Here is a 23,820-nt window from a genome sequence, read left to right as displayed (position 1 = left end):
CAGGGGCAGTTGCCAATCCCAGGGCTGCGTGGAGCCCACGGATGTGTCAGTAACAAATAGACTTCGTCCATCTGTCTTGACAGCCCAATAATAACACAGGAATAAGAACATTTTTAAAACTGTAAATCGATTGCAGGAGCTATTTAATAACTGGACTTGCGTGTTCCACCGTACGGATTGGATTTGTCACGAAATCTCCGTGGGCCCCACAGCCCGGGCATCAGAGTATCTCTGCAAGGATGCAGGGTGGGACCACCTCAATTTTGTGAGATATCCAGTCCGTCCATTCATTTTGTGAGCTCATTTTACTACAGACTATCAAAATGATGTGTAGAAAAAACTCAAGTGGGCCACACGATAATAAACAGTGAATATTCAGTGAGAGCCGTTGAAACATTCTTATCACAGTAAAAGTTTTGCATCGGGTTAACTTTTTCATGTTTTCACTTAATTCTACTTAGAAAGACCTTATTCTACTCAGAATATTCAGTGGCCCCACAGCCCACGGATTGGATGTAAGCTGATGCTTATTGTTTCCCTTCATCTGGATGTTTATGACCTAATCAACAGATGTCAAATAAACAGTACAGCAGGCGTAAGGAGGATTTTAATGGTGGATATTCAATCATTATTATTCTCATGTGGTGTGGTCCACCTGATATTTATATCCCTGTCATTTTTTATTTCAATCCCTAAAATGACCTGTTAAAATGGATGAAACAAATACATAATAGTGGGCCCACAGACTACCGACCACCAGCCGCGGGGCATGTCGGGGGAGTAGCCAATCCGTCTCCAACAAATTGGTGGTCAGAGCCATCCAATCACTAAAATTTTCAATCTATCAAATTTTAAATCGATGGCCCATCAGATCAACGGTCCCTTTCACATTAGCTGTTTGCCAGGTGTACCAGCAGACGTAACGAGATTCCCCACTTCGAAAATGGTGCGCCGCCTTCCTCGTACGTTCCATCTAAAATGTGCCCCACCATTTATATGGTCTCCCTAACCTTACACGAGTACCACATTAGGAGGAATGGCTTCGGATTGGGCGGTGGCCCCTTCACTTTGGGTGGTGCAAATACTCCATAGACCCCACCATGATGTATGGACTTTATCTATGCCGTATATTTATTTTCTATCATGCTCATTTTAAATCATCCAAAGCTCAAGTGGACCACACCATAAAACTAGTTAGGGTTGAATGCAGACCGTTGAAATGTTCATACGGTCCACGGCTATGTTAATTTACCATACAACTATTGATAAGATGAAGGGAAAATATCAAGTTCTTAAGTCATATGCGTTCAATCCCGATTATTCTTAGCCCAGAGAAGTTTTCAAGCCATGTGTTAGATCCCATTTATTCCCGTGGGGTGCTTTACTTGAGCCGTGGATATATCTCAACTTTGTATTAATTGTTTATGTCTATCATTGTCATTCTTGGTGAGAATCAGTTGAAATATGTTGTGTTACGGATGTGAATGGTGTATTCAAAGATTCATAGAGTTGTATAAATTGTTTTTTTCAGTAATACAATTGGAATATGACAAAAAATGTTAGGGCATTGTTTAAGTGATTGAGTGAAGAGCAATAAAAAAAAAATGCTACAAAATTGAATGCAGAATAAAAAACAAAGGAAGTCAAGAACAATATTCATGATAATTGTCAGAACATAAAAATGATATAGATAGTCGGATCAAGACTATAAATAAAAAAGGAATACAATAAGAAAATGGTTCTCATACCGACCAAATTAAACCAAATATTATCTTTTAATTATTATTTAAAATATTAGTTTTTTATATTCCATAATCTAATCTTTTGCTTTTTCTTGTCAAATAAATTACATTTATTAGTGTAATATTTTACTTTTAGATTGTTATTTAGGGCCTATTTGTTTTTTCAAAGTGACACGATTTCACCGTCTTTGAAAATTTATACAAATTTGTGCCTTTGAATCGGGTTCAAAAGAGATAATTTTAATTTTTGAACTGCAAGATAATGCATATGATATATCTGTTTTACTACAATATTTTAAAGCATGAGACAAAAAACGAATTATTCGATAGGAAATGCATCACGTGGCCCACGCCAAAAGAAACAGGGGCCCCACAAAGTTTTTAACGGTAAGTATTCGATTCCCTTTTTCGTATGACATGGTCCACTTGAGTTTTGAATATACCTCATTTTTTTACTCATGCTATAAATTCAATAGGAATAATGGATGAACGGTGTGGATAAGCGAAATGCATCACAGTGGGACTGACAGATATTTTGTAATATTCTTGGTTTTCGTGTAAAAAAGTAAGCTGTCAAATCAAGTATGTTGTAAATGTATAGGAAAATAATTATTACTTTTTTTTACACGGTATCTACTAGTTCACCGGAAAATCAAACAAGCCCTTACATTTCATGGCGTAATCCATATCGTTAATCAAGTAGTTGATGATTTTAACTGTAATTTGAGTCTATGCTCACACGTTGGATTCAATTTTTTATTTAAAAAGTTACTTTGCCGTTGTTCTTTATAATTGACTCTAAGAATTAATTCATTTCACATTTTCACATTATATGTACTGAAAAGTCCGTTCGTACATATAGAAAATGTATAATCCATCATCAAAGGATGAACCCTACCTCTTAAAATATACGATTGATATCATAAAATCTGAATAATACATTATGTATCTATCTATTTCAACACTTAGGGTCATATGTGCTCAATTTAACTTAAGCTGCAAATCCAATAGCACCTGCATATGTATAGCTAAAAACATAGCCTCAACACTCATGTCTTAAAATAAGGGGGCAAAATAGATTATTGGTGTGGATAAAACACATGCATTATGGTCAGCTAAAAGAGATTGTTCACCACTGACTTGGGTAGTAGAGGGGTCTTTGGCTCATTCGGACTCTTGAATGGTGGCGAGCCATCACAGGAATTCATATCATGTAATAAAGTTCCTGTGTAGGAAGCTGTCTGGGGCCAATGGAGACGCCCATTACAAATTATAAACATTAAATAAGATATGATTTAGGAAAAATGCAGATACAAAACTCATGTGGGCTACAACAAACAAAATAGAGGTGATTGAACGCACACCATTGGAAACTTTGCAGAGCCACATAAGCTTTGTATGAGGATGATATTTGTTCATGCAGCTTATATGAGTGGCAATAACCCTATGAACAGTTTGGATGGCATACTCGACTCGAGACTGAACGAATCGATCGAGTCACCGATTCTAAAAGCCATGATTTGGGCAGTTCATTAGTTGTATGCCCCACCATGCATGATACATAACAAAAATGCCCTTCGAATCCTAAACGGGCCAGGCTTACAGGCTAAGAAATGAAGCCCGAGCCTAAAACGAGCCATGCCTGATAAACCCATGTCCCGGACGGGCTCATTGATAGCCCACAATGAAATGAGTATCTATTTTCATCTTTTCATTCCGTGGGACATCCAAACAGGCCCATTGAAATCTAAGCTTTACAAAGCCCACACGCGTGTACAAGTCAGCTAATGCAATGCCATCATGGCACACGGATGCAATTATCCAAGCTATTCATCGGAAAGGAAGCAATATGTAGATTCCTTATCCCAAGAATCAGGTCTGTCAGCTAGTCAGGTGGGCCACAATTAACTGAAAAAATGTACGGTTGTGAACAAATTGACCAAAGTTTTCTAATCCGTCCACTTATTTCTAACATCATGGCAGATCTGCTGAGTAGACCACCTTTATCTTTCATCTGGGCGGTGAAATCCACATAACCCACCAAATCAAGAGTATGATCAACCAAGATATGGGCCCCACAAGATATGACCATTTCTATGAAGTGGATATCACATGTGGGCCTCATCTTGAATGATCTGAACCATCCTTTTGGCGGGTCCATCTTCGATTAACAATTCTCATCGTTGGATTTAATTTGGAACCGTGGGTGTGCGTCTATCTCTATCTTTATACATAGGAAATCATCTCTTTATCTTTAGACTTTTGAAATCATCCGTCCACAAAATGGCCCATGATCCCGATCATCTGGACTGACATGCATGTATACCACCGTATATATATATATCCATATTTCACCCCTGAATGTGAACTTCCACATGCAACCCTGTTTATTTGCCACATAGAAAATCTGAACCGTCCAAAAGATGGGCCAACCAAGAATCTTAGATGCCACAAAAATCTGTCCGATCCATCTCATTTGGTGAGCCACACCAATGCACCGAGTCAAACCAGCATCTGTCCTTGTATTTTGATAGTGTGGCCCGCGGAATGAGTGGATGAGTCTGAGTTTGCGCCAGGTGATCCTTATGGTGGGACCCACTTATGCACGGTTGGATATCCTACTTGACTGATACGTGGCAAGATCCACTCATTAGATGGACCCCACATGTGGTTAGAGCCTCTTTGCAAGATCCTTCACATTCAACGTACAGGCCACAAGTTAGACTGGACTGGCCTGATTTTTTGAGTCAGGCACTACACTGTGGATCCTAAATGATAAACGGGTTGAACCTTACACACGTTAATTTGCCATGTTGGCACGTGTATCATGGAAATAATCTGCCAACGGCCAAAAGCAGCCAGTAACATGGTTTAAATTTTCTCCATCGCGATACACATCTTCCGCATTTCTCTATCCATTGGGGCTAAGGTTCAGAGATATTTATATGATGTGAACCGTCCATATTCTCTTTAAAACTAAAATGAAGCTATTTCACATAATCATAGTTTAAAGATAATCATAATATTTGATTTTTGAAGTTGAATAAAAACCATTGAAACTTATCAATGTATAGTAATGGTGACAGTTATCTTTCAGGAAAAGTTTATTAAAGTAGACCTAGAGAATGGATCTCAAAATATGGGCGGTTCTGATCATTGGACACTAGGTGGAACGGATTATGAATATCCGCCGCGACAGACACAAAACAAACTCCGGAAATGTAAGCAGATACCTACAAACTAATATACTCTGAAAGAATGTGATGGATGATACACAGGCACGTATAAGTCACTTCAAAATTTGAATGCTTTGAAAATAAATAATTGAATTAAACCGTCCAAGTTGTGGGGCCCAGTTTATATGTATTATAAATTAAATAATTAAATTACTTTATATGGTAAATATCCGATCAGTAGACATATTATACGGTTACAAATGAATTATTGAGCAGTCATATTTTCCCATGAGAAGTTTTTATGAATAGATCAAATGGTATTTTATATTATGAGTTATTGATGTAGTATGCAACAATTTTATCGGTACAGTTTCAGCTAATATATATTTTGTAATTAATTTGTAAGCGCCTGAGTATGAAGACTCATACACAGTAAAGTATCAAATAACCCCCTAATGGTCACGCAAGATTCACCTCTCCCTTCTACTTCTTCCTCTCTCTCTCACTCTCTCTCTCCCTCTCAAAAAACGCTGAACAAGAAAATGGAAATGAAGAAAGCATCATTCTTTAAGGTGATGATAGGAGATTTTGCTAAGAAAATGGTATGTTTTCTATTTCTTTTTCTCTTCTTTAATGTGAAGATAGGAGAAATTTTTTTTTTTTTTCCTCGAGCAATGTGAAAAATATCTCTTCTCACCGAGTCGACCCCGGCGAGTCAGGTCGAGGTTGTTGGAGTTTTTAAACTATTGTTCATGAAAACATGGGTGCAGCAGTGTATGATGAAATGGGTTGTTTGGGACCCACCATTCAAACTGTTTGGATGGTCCCGATCTCATGCGGATGGGCCTGATGACGAGATTTTTCGACCTTCCGCTTCCTTGGTAACATTCCAACTCAGTCCTGACTCGTTTCCATTGAGTCCAGTTCTTGGACTCTGTCATGGCAACATCAAAAATTTTGAACAGGGATGTCCCAGCCCAACCAGTTCAAAATCCAGGGCGAGCCTGACCCAATGCCGGGCCGTGTCATTGTTTAAGCTATTAACGGACCAGATCCTCGGTTAAACCTATAGATGGTCTAATCTTTTATTACTACCTCCACCCAGGACCATGGTCCATTTAGAGCCTTCATCTCAACTATCTATCTGAAGATCATAAATTTAAAGGCTGTGATCGATTCCTTCTATCGAGGCATTTTTGGGAATGGTCCCATGATGGGAATGAACCTAGCAATGGTTTGGATTACTGGAGCATGGTCCCACTGATTGGAACGTATGGATGGTGCTTGACCAGAGTATGAGATACATGGCTGGTAGGATCTGTTCTGGCAATGGTCCAGGCTTTTGGACCGGCACATGCTTATTGGGGCTAAAGGCATTCATGGGCTCTTTCAGGCCCATATACAGGCTTGGGCCTTCTTGTATTAATTGGTCCTTCAATTCCGGCATGGTCCTGACCATGGGTGTTTGTTAGACCCTGAACTCAACCTGCACTGGTGGGCGGTTCTGCCGACATGACGAACCCATTCACGAGTCAAATCAGGCCCATGACTAATGCATGGATCTTTTTAAAGGCCCATGTGCGACCGAGTATTGGGGCAGGGCAGAAGACCGAGCAGCCAATCTTTTTTTTAAAATTTATTTTATTTTTAAGGTGGGCTTCAGTGAATCCCGTAGTGTGGGGCCCACTGTGATACTGTGATGTATATGCCTTACATTCATGACGTCCATCCGTTTTGACGGCTCATTTCAGGACATGATTCCAAAAATAAAGCAGATCCAAATCTCAGGTGGACCACACCACAGGAAACATTGGTGATTGACTGTTAAAAACTTATTGTGGGCCACAACAGTTTTGACTAAAGCTGATAATTTGTTGGTCGCTTCATCCAGGTGTTTGTGACCTTATCAACAGGTAGGATGGAAAATAAACATTCTAGGGCCCCCAAGAAGTTTTTAATGGCGGGTATTCATTCACAACTGTTTTCCTGTGGTGTGGTCCACCTAAGATTGGATCTGCTCTTTTTTTTTTCCATCGTTCCCCCAAATGAGATTTCAAAATGGATGTACAGCGGAGATGTAAGGCATACATATCATGGTGGGCCCCACAGTCAGGGATTCACCAACCTCGGTCTGGATCCCTAACCCACCGAAGCCGCGCCTCTTTTACTGGCGGACGGTCAGGACTTGCCTGTGACCCGTACGCAGCAAGTTCCTACGGTCGGAAAGGACGCGTGTGCTTCAACTGCCAGTAGCAATGGTGCTATGTGGGCCCCACAATGATATATATGTTTTTCATCCACGCCGTCCATTCATCTTGAATCATTATTATAGGACATTTGCCAAAAATGGAGCAGATCAAAAATCTCAGCCGAACCACACCACAGGAAAACAGTGGTGATTGAACGCCTACTATTAAAAACTTCCCAGGGCCCATTATAGTGTTTATTTGCCATCCAACTCGTTGATTGGGCAACAAAGACCTGGATGAAGGGAAAACACAAATCTCAGCTCACCCAAAACTTTTGTGCTCCCCAATAAATTTTTAATGGTGGGAGTTCAATCACCACTGTTTTTGTGGTGTGGTCCACCTGTGATTTTGATATGCCTCATTTTTGGGTTCATGCCCTAAAAGGAGCTGGAACAATGGACGGTCATCATGGATAAACCAAATACATTATAGTGGGCCCCACAGAGAAGCTGGCGACAAATCTACGCCCTTTCGCGAGACGACAATATCACGAGAATCGCCACAAAAATGACAAGCAGATTTAAAACTTAGGTGGGCCACACCACACGAAACAGACGAGCGTACCGTTGGTTACTTTGTGGGGGCCACAGAAGTTTTGTATCAGGATGATATTTGTATCTACAGATTATCTTAGTAGTAATTACCCTTTGAACGGTTTGAATGGCATATAAACATCATGGTCGGCTCAGGAAGGTTTCAACAGTGGACGTTTCGGGTCTAACCGTTTCACGTGGTGTGGCCTGATTTGGTTTTCGATCTGCCTGGATTTTTGGACTCTGGCACTAATATTCTCTTGCAAAAGTGATGAACGGAGTGGATTTTCCATGTAAATCTCTGCGGACCCCACATAACTTGCGACTGCAGGAACTCGCAGTAGCCAGTGGTTGCAAAGGCGTCCCGGCGTGTCGTCCGAGTCGACTCAGACTCAATCGGGTTCGACTCGGTTCGGCACAGTGAGTCAGAATTGAAAACAGAAGTTAAGTCGAGTGAGTCGCGATTCGAGTTAGGTTTGGACGAGTCAGTCCTGAGTCACCACTGAGTCGTAGCTGATTCATGCAATCCATGCAATTTTCCATTTTCAACACTTTATGTGGCTCGCCTTTGAACTGTTTTTCTACTCCTTGCAGCCTATCCCCATGCAATTCCTTCTCGATTTCAGCAGAGAATTATGTAGAATTCACGTGGCCATTCTAAATGGGCCCCATGGCACCGGTTGGCGTGTCCGATTGAAGGTGGAGGACGGCCGGATGTTTTTCCGATGTGGGTGGCGGGAATTCATCAAACACCATGATATTCAAGAAGGCTATTTTCTGATTTTCAGATACGATGGGCAATCAAATTTTGACGTTGAAGTGTTTGATAAAAGTTGTTGCTTGAAAAAGTATGCATGTGTGGCGAGGAAGCATTATCCTGGGTTGCGACGTTCCGCCCGTCATTCCCAGACATCCAATCCAATAAAGAGAAAGGAATCAAAAAGTGAAAACAAGGTGAAGAATGAGTATAAGGAGAAATTACGATCTTATGAGAAAAACAAAGGCACAAAATCTCTAAGTGGATTGGAAAGGTCGATTTTTGAAGTTTCAGATAGTGAAGATAATCAAGAAACCCCACCTGCAGGTAACTCCCTCTTTACTTGGCTACTTTGTTTTTTTTTTTTAAAAGACTTGGATGGACCCATTCAATCTTGAATCGAGTCATGACTCGCCTAAGTCAGGGGTGCAACTCATAGTATAGTATAATAGTACCGATTCTAAGTTGGCTTGGGCGAATCTCCATGTCGAATCTCAAATTCCCAAGGACTTTCAAAAGAATTCTTCTTCTTTAACTCTAGTATAAATGTAAGTTTTAGGCACTTCTACGCATTAACTAAGGCCTTTAGTCATCATGATTTATGGTTGAGATTATTGATATCAATGTAAGAATCCTATAAGGTGGGCCTTATTAATCAACGGTCTGGATTATCTCATAGATTCAATAATGTGATCGGGTGCACCGACAGACCCCACTAAATTGTGATACATCCAGAATTCGTGTAAGGGATGGTGTGTTGTAACTGTGGTAAGCACACAATAGTGTAAGGGGTGGTGTGTTGTAACTGTGGTATGCACACATGTATGTGTAATCCAATCCATCCACCACATAAATGCTCTTATTTGCTCATAACCCAACTCAAAACCTAGATTAAGATCAATGGACCATAAAATTAATAGACTTTGGGTCCGGGTCTCAAGAACAAGACTCAGACCCGGCAAGACCCAAACCATATTATCCCGGGTATGGGTACTACAGGACCCGATCAAACCCGACCAAATGACAGAACTGAACCATTGTTTTGTGGGACATTGATTGAAAATTCAGGTCCTTCCAGTCTTGAAGAATTTCAAGGCAGCCAGTATCAATTGTTTCTCTTTGTAGCTCATTGGTCTGGATCATTGAACCTGATCAATTCAGATCCAACGGCTAGTAAACTCCTCTTTCTCATTTTTAGTTATATATATTTAATGTGGTTTTTCAGGTAAACGGTTGAAAGCAGAAAAGGAAGTCTTTGACAGAAAGAGCTCTCACTTCAACCCAAACAATTACCATTTCAAGGCTGTGATTAATCGATCTAATGTCATGAAGCCATATATGGTGAGACTTATCTTCTACCCTTTCTCTTTGGCATGTATACAGTGGCTGTTGCAACGTTGAGGGTGTCCGCAAACAACCATTCATTGAAGCTTTGTGGTGCCCACCTGGATGTCTGAGTGCCATCTAACCCGTTCATTAGATGTGCATTCTCATACTAGGTCTAGTTCCCAAAATTCAGACTGATCCATAACTAAGGTTGGCCACACCACAGGGAAAAATGGAAGACATCGGGTAGGGGTTGGCTACCATGGAAAGTTTCGGATGGAATGTGGCCATCTAACTGATTCATCAGGTCCAACCCACCAGGATGAAGCAACGCTACAAAACCAAGGCCATTCTAAGACTTAGGTGGGCCACACCAGTTGAGGATGCATGCAACGGATGATGTGTGTGGACTACTGTCTTAGATTATTTATACGTGTGATAGTTCATGCCAGGGTCGTTTCTCATGGCAGCCCCACCGTTATCTGTGTGGGGAATGTGGTCCATGAAAAAGGTGGGCCCGACCATGATGATCAGTTCTGTCCTAAAAATACTTAGAACCGCTCATCAGGTGGGCCCGCTCCTGAGCATTGAATCACATCATGCATCATTGGCTGTCTGTTGATTTTGATTTTGTGTCCTGCTTAATGAGTGGATCAACCTGATTTTCACATCAAGTGGTCCTTGTGGTCTGGTCCATCTATCTCTCTTCGCGGCTCCTATATCCTACACGTGTGAAAATGAAAATCTGCTCCGTTCAAAAGATGGGCCCGATCATGAAGATCACTTGCCATAAAATTCAATCCAATCCGCTCATTAGGTCCGGGGCCACACCTTCACATGAGTCCAACTTGATGGATGGATCAAATCACTGTATGGTATTGTGCCACGTGTTGTCCTTATCCAGGCGGGTTCTTTTGAGTGCAGTGCATTCCGAAGAAGTTTACACTGACAAATGACCTTACGATCGGACGCACGATGACCCTTAGAGATTCAGAACAAAGGTTGTGGACGGTGACGATTGATCGCCAGAGGTATAGTTGCAGCACTTATTTCAGAAGCGGTTGGACCCAATTTGCGGTTGCTAATGGAATGAAAGTAGGAGATGTGTGCTTTTTTGACATCGTTCCTTCTATGAAAGACGTGATGGACGTTCGTATTGGAAGGCGGGCTACTAAAGTGAAGAATGCCCAATTTGGGTTCTAGCTGTGAAATCTGAGCTGTTCGTGTGGTAGGACCTACTCTGTATTTGTGGTGCTATTGACGGTTTATAGAAATTTTGAATTAAGTTGATATTTATCTTTTCACTTTATCTAACTCCACGTGCCTTATGCATGGAAAATTAACATAAATAGGGTATAGGGAAGTTTTCAACTATAGTTCTTCCCATTCTCTTCTTTTTGTGGTGTGATTTACTTGAGTGTTCAAAACTGCATCTATTTTTTTTGCATCATATTTAAAATGATTTAAAAAATATTTACCACCTTATAGAATTCTTACACCCAAAATAGTGGACAGGGAAATGCATACCGCTGGAACCACCATGTGGTCCACTGTATATTTATATATCATCCATACCTTCATCAGGGCATTCTTAGTGAATGAATTAAAAACACAAACGTATTTGCCTGATCCAAAACTTTTGTTGCTACGAATGTTTCAACACTAGAATTTCAATAATCACTGTTTCTTTTGGTGTGGTTTACTTAAGTTTTAGATCTGGCTTATTTCGTCCATGTCTTAACATATCTAGCAATAGGGATGGACAGAGTAAATTTCTCAAAAACATCACGTTAACCCCACCTAGCTTCCCATCACAGGATCTTCATGCCAAATGCTCAATCCTTCTCCCGTTTTGGCTACGGTCTTTAAGGGTAACAAAATTAGAAAAAAAATAAAATAAAAAGATAAAACAAAAAATAAAAAATAATAAAAATCATATGTTTGTCCACACTATTGATGAACGAACAAGACCCTGAAAATTTCCTTAATAGTAGATTTTTGGGGCATGGTCCATCTACAGCAGGTGTTGACGTATCAATGGTCTGGATGACTGAACCGTATGCCCCACTTGCACAAACTGAAACCCTGAGTGGACTATGTCCGTTGGGGTTGGTGAGGGTAACAGTTCATCTTCGGACTCCATTAAAAGTTGACGGCTCCAATTTTGAATTGGTTTAAACAGACGCGGTGGTGGAGGTTGGTACGTCCAGAAATTTGCCTCCACACGGAAAACAAACACGGGTTAGCTACTGACAGGTTGAGTAGCGAGACTCACTACTGAAGTTTCAGTTGGTCTCGTGTTTTGTATTTTATATCCACCCTGTCCATTCATTTAGAGAGATAATTTTAGGACATGAGCTAAAGAATGAGGTAGCCTTCCTAAGATACACCTAGATGTTTATTTGAGATCTAAGTTATTCATAAGTTAACAAAGACATTAAAGAAACTTAAAAACAAATATTAGCTTGATTTAAATCTTTTGTGGCCTTTAGAAAATTTTAATGGTGGGCATCGGTCGCTTTACCATTTTTTGTTGTGGGGTCTACCCGAGCTTTGAATGACATATCTATATTGCGGAATTGACAGATCATCTATGCATGATAAGGGAGATTCAACGCAATAATCTCAAGGTGTACTTGATTGGAAAGACATCCTGCTACATTGATATTGTTGACAAGAATCTTGATCCTCCGCATCTCACACCCTTTAGGAGAACCTTCAATGGAACTAGGGTTTTCTCACATGTATTGGTGATGAGACCAAGACATTTATTTATAGGAAAGAGGGCTAGAAGCTTACTTATTACATTTCTCACCTATAGGGTCTCCATATAATAGGTTTTCATATCCGGCTCAATAACTATGTATAGGGACCATGGTTCAAGTGTTCTGCCCCAAACCTATTTACAATGATTGCAACTGTAGTGGGGCCTATTGAATCGCTCAATCTAAATAATCCAACAGTCAAATATAAATGGATGATCTTACTCATTCTTTGGCTCGTGACCTGAAATTATCTCTCAAAATGCATGTACGGTGCAGGTACAAAACATACATTTTGTTCGACGTAGACTAGTAGGGGTGAGCAATCACTAGTGGGTGCGTCCCATGTTTTAGGTCTCTTTCGGCCTCTTCCTTTCAGTTAGTTTTCAAATTCAATTTTGAATTTGATTTTGGACGAGAGATATGGAGAAGATCAGATAATCTAATCTCATCCATATTCCATCTTTTCCTATATAAAGGAATGAGTTTCTTTCGTAAAAAATCAATCATAAGAAATACCGAGAGTATACAGAGAGATATAGTGTGGACAGTAATTTGCCCATTTTGGCTTATCCTTGGGACGATTTAATCCATAGATCGTGATTCGGGGCCATCTGTACCGTTGAATAGACCAATTACTCCAGTAGTAAATAGGTGGGCCGCTGGATCTAGAGCGTTAATGTTCGGCTTCGTGAAGGTTCCAAAAATTGTGTAGACCGTCAGATCTTGAGGGCTTACACTTCCGCACTTCCCAACAATGGTATCAGAGCATTCAACGGCGGATCTCCGATTTTCATCCAAAAAGGTAAGTGACCCTTTTTCTTTGGACAAGATTCCTGTCTATGTTTTTTGAATGGTATCAGATCACTCATTGTGTACACCATGACTCTTGATGTGCACATATGAACTGAACTAAGGCCCACACAGATGCATGTACACATGTAATATCTGGACTCATGAACGTGCACGCTGAGGACAGTGCACTCTTCATGGTTCCGTGCGGAAACATAAGAAAGAGCAGGAATTCGTGTACAAAAAGAATTTGTGTACAAAAAGTTAAAGTCTCTTTTCTCATCCATTCTCCCCGAGAAATGATGACTTGGCCTCAATACGGCTTAGAAACGTATTGGGTCATTTGACTTATCTCTCATCAGTGGGACCCGTCCTTTACGTAAATCGGACTGTAGTTTTGTTGGGTTCTTAAATACATCATGAAAATGGATGGTTAGAGAAAGATATAATAAGATGGACCACAAAATGTGACTAGGACCTTTTGATCTTGGATATTTTGGGGACAACATCTATCAACGGTGGGTGGCATAAGAACAATGGTTTAGATTATGGAGACACAGTTCCCATTTGTCAGAAATGGAATCAGCGTCACTCGTGTAGAAGTATCATAACCGCAGAGTAATTCGTGCAGAAAAGTAATGCTCCCTATCTCTTCTCCCCAAGGGATGAAATGACTATACTGCCCTCATTCAAAGGGCATTTATGGGGCTACACTATGTGCGTGATATCCAAACCGTCCAAAGGTACATCTGGAATGATAATCATAGTGGAACAAAAATAAATAATTACTGGTAAACATGTGGCTAGACTATAATGTTTGCATGCATTGTACACGTGGCTAACATGCCGACTACATCACCCACTATCACGACCCTGGTTACTAGATGATCCCAGCATTGATTTCACCTGTTTGGATTTAACCCACTTAAACATATGGCCAGACCTTTGATGGTTAAGATTGGGTTTTTCAATCCCATTATTTGGATGTTATGGATTGACATGAATGTATCCATGTGTATAGTTATGACTAGCTAATAAGTACTAAGGTATGGTAAATCCACATTATAGTCTATTAATTCCAATGGTGGTCAACTTTAAATACTCGGACAGAGCATGAACATCCATACATAGGCATGTTGAAAGTGCAAACATGTCATTCATGTGGACTAATTCAAACCGTACTTCCATTTGGAGAGCTCGTGATTAGCAAGTCCTATTTGTTTGATCACGAGGTATGTGTTATATCCAAACCTTCCATCCATCAGATTAGAGGCACTACTAACACACACACACACACACACACACACACACATATATATATATATATATAAAGGACTGGGCCCACTGATTAGGTAGGCTGCATATGTTCATTTAAGTGAGACATGATCCTGGTATGTATTTAGCCCACCAGATAAGTCACCCAGATCTCACGCATTTCAGCATATTGGGGTGTTTGCTACAAACTAGCCCTCTGGACTCTCATCAGTCATAAATACCTTAGGCATTTTGTAGTGGGAACACGTGATTGCTTTCTGGGGACTCATTTGATATTCTGGCAATATGTTGAGGTTGATCTACAGCTACTCAATTGTACACGTGACACACATGGGCTCATCCATGTCCATACCCATTTATCAGATGAGAAACCCCAGGATCAAGCGACAATCCAAATACTAAAGTGGGCAGTGGGCCACGCCATGAAAAAAAGAAAAAAATAGTGTCTTTTGGTGTGTCCCATTTTGGATGGGAATGATTCACCGATGGATTACGTTTACACAATAGGGGTGGACCCCCACACATCTAGAATGCATGAATTCATGGTTTAGATTAGACAAACACATTTTGGGTGGGGTTCCACATAGCGTGAACTTGTGGTAAAATATTACCATATGCCCTAATGTTTGTGATGATTTTGCTGGACTGATATGATCTTTCAATTCACACCTAGGGACAATCATATCTAATTGGAATAATAAGTTAGCAAAATGGATGGATGGTGTAGATAAAATCTACTTTGAGAATTAGTGATCTAGAGATCATTAGTGATCGAAACGATAATCAACCATGATGATCAATGTTGATGAAAGGATCCATCATCAACAATGATCATTAATAGTGATGATCGGATCTATCGCTAATGGACATGATCACTAGTGAAAATAGAACTCTCTTCATATCTTAGCACTTCTTTTTTTCTTTCTTTCTGATGATGTTTATATGTGTGATATAATTTGGCTTGATGTGATTAAATATAAGCCAATTTTTCATTTACAAATAAAAAAATTAGTGATAGAATGCTCCCTACACATAAATAGGTTGTGCATAACCTGAGTGGTAGTTAATTCTCCTCCACCAAATGATGTATGTAACATGTAATGAAAGGTTGCATGTTGTACAAATATAATTTTATAAAAGCATCAATTTTATCTTAAAAAGAGAACTTGATTGTTCTACACCGCCCATTCGAGTATATGGACTTTCAGATCTCGTTAATATGTGTTGACTACTCTTATACTTTGAAATTTTATATAACACATAGAAATGCTGATGATTATAATTAATACCTTAGATCATAGCTAAGTAGTGATACTTATACAATGTAGAGATAGTCATCAAAGTGTTAATCGCTGAACAGCTGAAAGGACAACATTTCGGTGGTAATAACTACGAAAACTAGTCTCGCGCAGTGCAAAGCCTTCTGGATGAGGACGACATATCGCACACACTCGATGAGGTTCAAGAGGAGAACATAGGGTTGTAATGATCCACTACAATAAGTGGCATAAACAAAATTGTTTAGCTCATAATGTCCTTATTAACACTATGCACAAAGAACTCATACCTACGTATGAAGTGCATGACACCGCTAATTTGGGAAGCACTGACAAATGCCCATGCGCAAAAGTCAGATGCGAAAGTTCAGGCAATGAAATTAGAATTCTAGGAGTATCGGATGTCAGTCGGCTGCCCTATCAAAGATCATATCTGTAAGATGGAGCAGATGATAGGTGCCCTTAGGAATGTTATGTGTAAATTGACTGAAAATCAAAAGATAACAGCAGTGCACCGTTCCTTGCCTGAATCTTGGGCCCCAATTAAAATAACTCTGAATCATACTAATTCTATCACTACGTTCAGAGACTTGTGGCCACTTGGTACGTAAGGTTGAAATGAATGCAATTCAGCTAGGTTCAGCGAAAGCCTTTGTAGTAGATACCTATAAGCGGAAAGCTAACAAGAAACAGTTCAAAGCTCGCAAGAAGGCGAGAAAGAATAACCAAGAACAGAAGTTCACAACATCTCGTTCAAATCTTAAGAAGGGGAATGGAAAGAAGAAGTAGAAAAAGACAAATATAATCTGCTTTGTCTGTGAAAATTTTGGCCATTATGCTCGGCAGTGTATCCATAAAAAGACAATAATTTCTAAGTCACTAGATACTTTATATGTAGGCGTTTGTTCTGAAATCTTTTTCGTTGATATTATATCTAATGAGTGAATTTTAGATTCAGGTACAACGAAGCACGTGACATGGAGTCGTCGAGGATTCGAGGAATTCTAGCCTGTAGCCAAGGGAAGTTACGAGGTGTATAAGAGAAATAATGCTGTCGAAGACGCACTAGGGATTCACGTTTCCCATCTTCGTACGCGCATAGGGCGAACAATTATCCTCTGTGGTACTCTTTATGCACTGGAGATGCGTCGAAATTTATGTGGCTCACCTTTGAACTGTTTTTCTACTCCTTACAGCCCATCCCCATGCAATTCCTTCTCAATTTCAGCAGAGAATTATGTAGAATTCGTGTAGCCATTCTAAATGGGCCCCATGGCATCAGTTGGCGTGTTCGATTGAAGGTGGAGGACGACTCGATGTTTTTCCAATGTGGGTGGCGAGAATTCATCAAACACCATGATATTCAAGAAGGCTATTTTCTGATTTTCAGATACGATGGGCAATCGAATTTTGACATTGAAGTGTTTGACAAAAGTTGTTGCTTGAAGAAGTATGTATGTGTGGATGAATGTTTCGATTCACGTGATTTGAGTAGAGATTCTTTGGAAAATCGGGGTTGCCAATGCCGTGAAGATCTTTGTCAAACAAAAGAGAGGAAGAACTATCTTGGGTTGCGACGTTCCGTCCGTCATTCCCAGACATCCAATCCAATAAAGAGAAAGAAATCAAAGAGTAAAAACAAGGTGAAGAATGGGTATACGGAGAAACTACGTTCTTATGAGAAAAACAAAGGCACAAAATCTCTAAGTGGATTGGAAAGCTCGATTTTTGAAGTTTTAGATAGTGAAGATAATCAAGAAACCCCACCTGCAGGTAACTCCCTCTTTACTTGGCTACTATGTTTGTTTGTTTGTTTTTTTTTTTTTTAAGACTTGGATGGACCCATTCAATCTTGAATCGAGTCATGACTCGCCTAAGTCAGGGGTGCAACTCATGGTATAGTGCCGATTCTAAGTCGACTTGGGCGAATCTCTATGTCAAATCTCAAATTCCCAAGGACTTTCAAAAGATTTCTTCTTCTTTAACTCTAGTATAAATGTAAGTTTTAAACACTTTTACGCATTAACTAAGGTGTCACGCCCTAAACCCGGAAATCGGATTCACAGGAATCCCGATTGCCGAATCCAGTGCTGACAGCCTCCGTAGTACCCCATTCTCGGCTCCTAGCGTCCATACGCCAGATTCCGATCCTGGGGTCCTACAAGGAGGGTTTTTTTTTTTTTTTGGTACATTTAACTCTTAATAAGCATAACTACAAGATTACCAATTTACAAAGGCAACATCATCATCACATATCCACTAATATAATCATTTGAGTACAATACTGAAAGGAAAATACATAAATCGAAAATCAAGCACCAGAAGACCGCAGCACGCTCCAAGCTCAACACTGCTGCAACCTAACATCACCTGCACGCATCTATCGTGCATAAGCTTATAAAAAGCTTAGAGGGTGGTGTAAGTGTGTGCATAAGGTAAGTGTCAAGTATTCAATATCAGAGTAATCAGATTAAGTGGAAGTACTGACAAGTCCATGGATCATATAATATCAGGGTACACAATACCAATCAACTATGCAAATGAGGAGTCAAAGCGAGCTAAATATTAGATGTCGAGGATACAATGCCATAAATCACAATATCGAAAGTATTGGTAATCTATAAATTATATAATGTCGAAATAAGCAGAAATACTGACAAGAGCATAAATTATCATAGTTAATGGAATATTGACAAGATCATAAATCATACGATAACAGAGTAAGCGAAAATATGGAATATATAATATAGAACAATTATGCAAATGATGAATCATAGATAGCCAAATATCAGATGCAATACAACATACATTCCTGATGAGTAACACAAATAGTGTCAGCTGTACCTAGGCCATATAAATGCAGAGACACAATAACTCAAAATGTCGTATGCCGCGGATGTTATGCAATATGCGGTGCGAATGGAATGACCATACTGGAGTGTGAAGTCGGGATGATAGTACGTAGTATCGCAGGCTATGGGGTCCATCACAAGGGACTTCTATCTAAACCAGTCCCATACCTAAATTTGGATAGTCAGACTCAATGTGGTAAATTTCTGATCTTAGGTTAGTCGAGCGCCCCAACTGAAATCATGGCCATTGCGAAGGCACACGTAACAAATAGTTGCGCACCACCAACCTGAGTGGATAGTGAATGAATGAATGCATGAATGAGTATGCAACTCCTGCTCACTAAATCCACATATCAGTACAGTTCATCTCTGGGATCATCACCGGAGTTTAGTACACTCCAAATGGCATTGTCGCTCTCCCAGCCGCACAGTCCAAGTGAGCGTAAGAAACCTCACTATCCGCCTGGCCAATAGTCTGTCAATACCTATCCGGCACGTCGATAGCGAACCCATTCACGAGCTGGTCAAACTCAGCCTAGTATTGCCCCCTACCCTCAGGCGGGTGAGGCCACACCCCCTCCCAACCGACCACAACACAGTGGGAGACGCGACCTCCTGGTATTCGGCACTCGAGCGCTCATGTATCCACTCGGTCTCGACGTTGGGGCGTTTCCTGGATACGGAGGTTTAGGGATTTTCACCCAGGGACATCTATGGCGCCCGTATGCTAGAATCAAACATTTTCGGTGTCCCATTTGGCCATCCACAATATGCCTGTGGAGGCTACGACCCTTGTGTCGCTAGGGCGTACAGTAATCATAATGCGAGATGCATGAGTCATACGATCCAGTCATGCATCAATCCTTCGCATATCGCGTGCTCATCAGAGATAACCTCCGCCTATCAAGGAGTCTCATAATAACATGCTTAATGATATATGCAATGATCAACCACATCTCATAACAAACATGCAGATGATGCGTATGGGCATGTATTATGATGCTAAGCTGTCACATACTCATAATCGATATCAACAACTGGCATCAACAATCGACCTCGACAATGTGGACATTTAACCAACATTGCCCCCAAGGAATGACCCACATAGAGCCAAACATATAATGGGCCCACGGCCTCTCATAAAGGTCAAATATACAACATCATGGGCCTCACTCAATAGCTTAATATACATCACGATGAGCTTTTCACATGGGCCTAACATACATTACAATGAGCTCCATCACCTGGCCCTCAAATGCATCACAATGGGCCTCAAATACGGGTCGCATATGCATCTCATTGAGCCTCGACAATCGGAATCGACACTCGGAATCGACCTTGACACTCGACCTCGACAAAAGGCCTATACCATCGACCTCGACAAATCAGAATCAGCCTCGATACTTGGCCTCGACAATCGGAATCGGCCTATACAATCGGCCTTAAAAATCGAAAACGATCGATAATCAGAATCGGTAAATCGATCACGTCAATTGGAATTGGCAATCGGTCATGATAATCGGCTTTAATCGCTAATCGGCAATCGGCCAAGACAATCAAGATCGATCAATAATGGGAATCGGCAAATCAGTCACGTCAATCGGCCACGAAAATCGGGATCGATCGATAATCAGAATCCGCAAATCGGTCATGATAATCTGCCTCGATTGCTAATCGGCAATCGACCACGACAATCAGAATCGATCGATAATTGGAATCGGCAAATCGGTCGAACAAGGCCTAAGGAAGGTCATAATGTGGACATCCAACCATCATTGCCCATCAATGTGGCCGTTTAACCAACATTGCTCCCAAGGAGTGGCCCATACAAGGGATTCATACGTAACATAACGGCCACACATACATCACATCGGGCCTCAAATACCTCACAATGGGCCACAACCCACGGGCCCTAATACATCACAATGGGCCTCAACCCATGGGCCCCAAATACACAACATGTGGGCCCTGCACATGGGCATTAAATATATAACAGGTGGGCCCCATCACATGGGCCTCAAACACATCACGTTGGGCCTCGAACATGGGCCGCATAAACATCGCGTCATGCCTCATCACATAGGCCTCACATAAAGGCCCTATGTACATCATAATGGGCTTCATAGCAAGTGGGCCCTGTACAGCTAACAAGTGGGCCTACACCTCCCAAATGGGCCCCACCAGATAAATATGGACAGCATGGATGTAATTTACACAGCAGGTGGGCCACTTTGGACGGTCAGCCCAGCTGCACGCTGGACCTAATGGGTGCATGGACAAGTGGGTAGCCTGGATAGAATACGTACAACATGGTGGGATGCGGTTACACAGCAGGTGGGCCCCCACTGTCCCATTCCAGATGAACGGCGTGGGATATAAAACACATACATCTTAGTAGGGCCCACCGTCCAGACAACTAGACAGTGAGGGATATGTACATACAGTAAGGTGGCCCACCGTCTAGGTGAATGGACGGTGCAAATATAATAAATGCATCATGGTGGGTCCCACGGCACCGTGTAAGCATGATCCAACACCTATGTGACTCCCAAACAGATTCAATGGTAGACACCGTGTAAGCATGATCCAGCACCTATGTGACTCCCAAACAGATTCAATGGTAGACGATCACACCACTGAAGTGTGGTCCACCCATTAGACGGTTTGAATCAACATACCTCCTGATTAAACCCATAGAACTTAGTGACGTCAGCCAATAGTGGGACCCACCGTCCTAACATTGGACAATGTGGATAAGATGCATAGATTACGGTGGGTACCACTGTCCTGATGGACGGCTGGTTACAACACATTGGTAAGGGGGAGCCACGTGGTGGCCCATCAGCTGGGAGTCCTAGCTGCAACAACAGCTGGTATATCATGTGGGTCCCACCGTCCTTTGCTGGACAATGGATAACAGGGATGCTACACACATGCTAAGGCCATGCAACCCACAGCACCGTCCATCCATATCTAGCACAGATGGATGGTTGGATGAGACGCATGCATCATGGGATCTCCGTCCGGATGAATGTAAATGGTGGACGGCCAAGATAAAATGCATACATCATGGTGTGGTCCCCACACACGTGACAGGAGGGCTTGGATGCAACAATACCTGATACTTCAAGTGCGTCAGCACCTTCCCACCATCCAAGGGTTGGACAATGAGGATACAATACAAACACCATGCCCCGCCCCCCCCCGGTCCTTTGCCGGACGGTCTTGGTGCAGTACACATAACATGTGGGTCCACGTGGGTGTGGCCCACCAGAGATTTGGATCTTCCAACGTCCAGAGCTAAGGCCTGGATGGACGGTGTAGATGGAATTTATACACCAATGTGGAGTTTCACCATCCTCTGCTGGTGGACGGTGTGGATATACTTCACATCCATCCTGGTGGCTGGTGGGAGACATTCCACCCAATCCACTTCCGATCCAGGTGGGTCTCACGGACCTGCTGCGTCAACACACAACCTTGCAGGTGGTGTGAGGTGCACCAGCCAAGCTGCTTCCCACCATCAAGTGATTGGACGGTGGATACAACACATCCACATGGTAGGCCTCACAGAGATGGACAGACAGGGATGGACACAACACATATATCATGTGGGGCCATAACCTGGATGGTCTGGTGACCCACAGAACTGCTGACACGACACAACAGTTGAGGCTACTGATCGCCCAGCGAATGGACGGTCCAGATATCACACATGCATCAAGGTCAGCTCACAAAGGCTGACGTCAACAGCAACATGAGTTGCTGGATGGCTCGGATCTGACCCACCGTCCAAAGTGCTGGACGGTGCAGATCTGACCCACACATACCTCTAATCAGACCTGTAGGACTTGCAACGTACAAACTGCAGCCATATAGCTGGTGTAGATGTGCACTAACTGATGTACTTCAAAGTAAGTGGGTCCTACCACATAATATGTATTATTATTATATTAGTTCTTTTCTTTCTTTCTTTCTTTCTTTTTTTTTTCTCTTTCTTTCTCTCTCTTGTTTTTTAGGCTACAACAATTCGGTGCGCAGTGTCCTGAATGGACGACTTGGGTAAGGCACCTGTACCATGTGGGTCCTATGTCCAACCATGGGACGGTGTGGACACCACACATGGATCATGGTGGGGCCCATAGGTCAAGCCGACATTTATGTTTCTCTTGTAAATAGGCTCGTCCAAGTAGGTAACCTTTCCTGTGGTTGCTGTTACTGTGCAGCCCACAAATCATCGGATTTGGGCCGTGCAGATGGACGGTTGAGGATATAAGACACATACATCAAGGTGGGGTCCATGTCAGTGAGCCACTCCACTCCAAAAACCGAGCAGAGATTTGTGCTTTCCCATCATTTAGGGCCTGCCCCAAAAACGAGCAGCAATGGTGCTGCTGGACGATCAGTAGGGAGGGCCCTGCTTGATGTACGGCAAGGCTGTCCCACTTGCGGATAGCGTCTATAAACTCATATATCAGGTGGGCCACAAACGGGGAAGGGAGAGAGAGAGAGAGAGAGAGAGAGAGAGAGAGAGAGAGAGAGAGAGAGAGAGAGAGAGAAGCACTCACCTCAAGGCCCTAGATCTTCTTCTTCTTCCGCCTTCGGTCTTTTCAGCTACAAGGGAGGGATTTTAATGGTGGAGATGGGGTTTGGAGGGTTGGATTAGGAGGGGCTAAAGCTTGAAGTTGCTGGATTTGGGGAGCTTTCATGGACGGTTGGAGATTGCAAGGAATAGAAATGGAGAAGGAGAGAGAGGTAGGAGAGAGATATGTAATGATGGCTTTGTAAGGCCATCATTAATTGCAAGGAGGCATGCTATAATGAGATGTAAGACAATCATTGCTTTGACTAAAAAGCAATGATGACTTTGGATGATGTCACCCCAGTTGGGAATGGTGCCATGTGATAAGTGGGTCCCGCAACATGCGGTCCACGACCTTTATAGTGTGCGGGCCAAAACTTGTGATGTAGATGTTGGATTGGCGCACGAGATGCGGCGTCGGAACCGCGGCGACGACGCGGTCGCAATGGCGCAAGTCTTGGACTGAATCGCTTTGGGTTTATAGGATGGAACTCAAC

General features: G+C 41.8%; 1 protein-coding gene across 1 annotated transcript in view; it reads left to right on the top strand.

Annotated features, from left to right (window-relative positions):
- The window catches only part of LOC131218606 (B3 domain-containing protein Os03g0212300-like), an 85,842-nt gene extending 74,683 nt beyond the window's left edge, over positions 1-11,159 (top strand). Inside the window, exons 3-4 of the mRNA XM_058213244.1 lie at positions 9,683-9,798; positions 10,708-11,159. Coding sequence (XP_058069227.1) covers positions 9,683-9,798; positions 10,708-10,986 — 395 coding nt within the window. The 3' untranslated portion in view covers positions 10,987-11,159. The remainder of the gene's footprint in view (positions 1-9,682; positions 9,799-10,707) is intronic.
- The last annotated feature ends 12,661 nt before the right edge of the window (positions 11,160-23,820 follow it).

The sequence above is a fragment of the Magnolia sinica genome, chromosome 11 (assembly GCF_029962835.1).
Source record: "Magnolia sinica isolate HGM2019 chromosome 11, MsV1, whole genome shotgun sequence".
NCBI classification, from domain to species: Eukaryota; Viridiplantae; Streptophyta; class Magnoliopsida; order Magnoliales; family Magnoliaceae; genus Magnolia; species Magnolia sinica.
The sequence above is the reverse complement of the archived record's forward strand: the minus strand, read 5'-3'. Positions and strand labels throughout refer to the sequence as shown.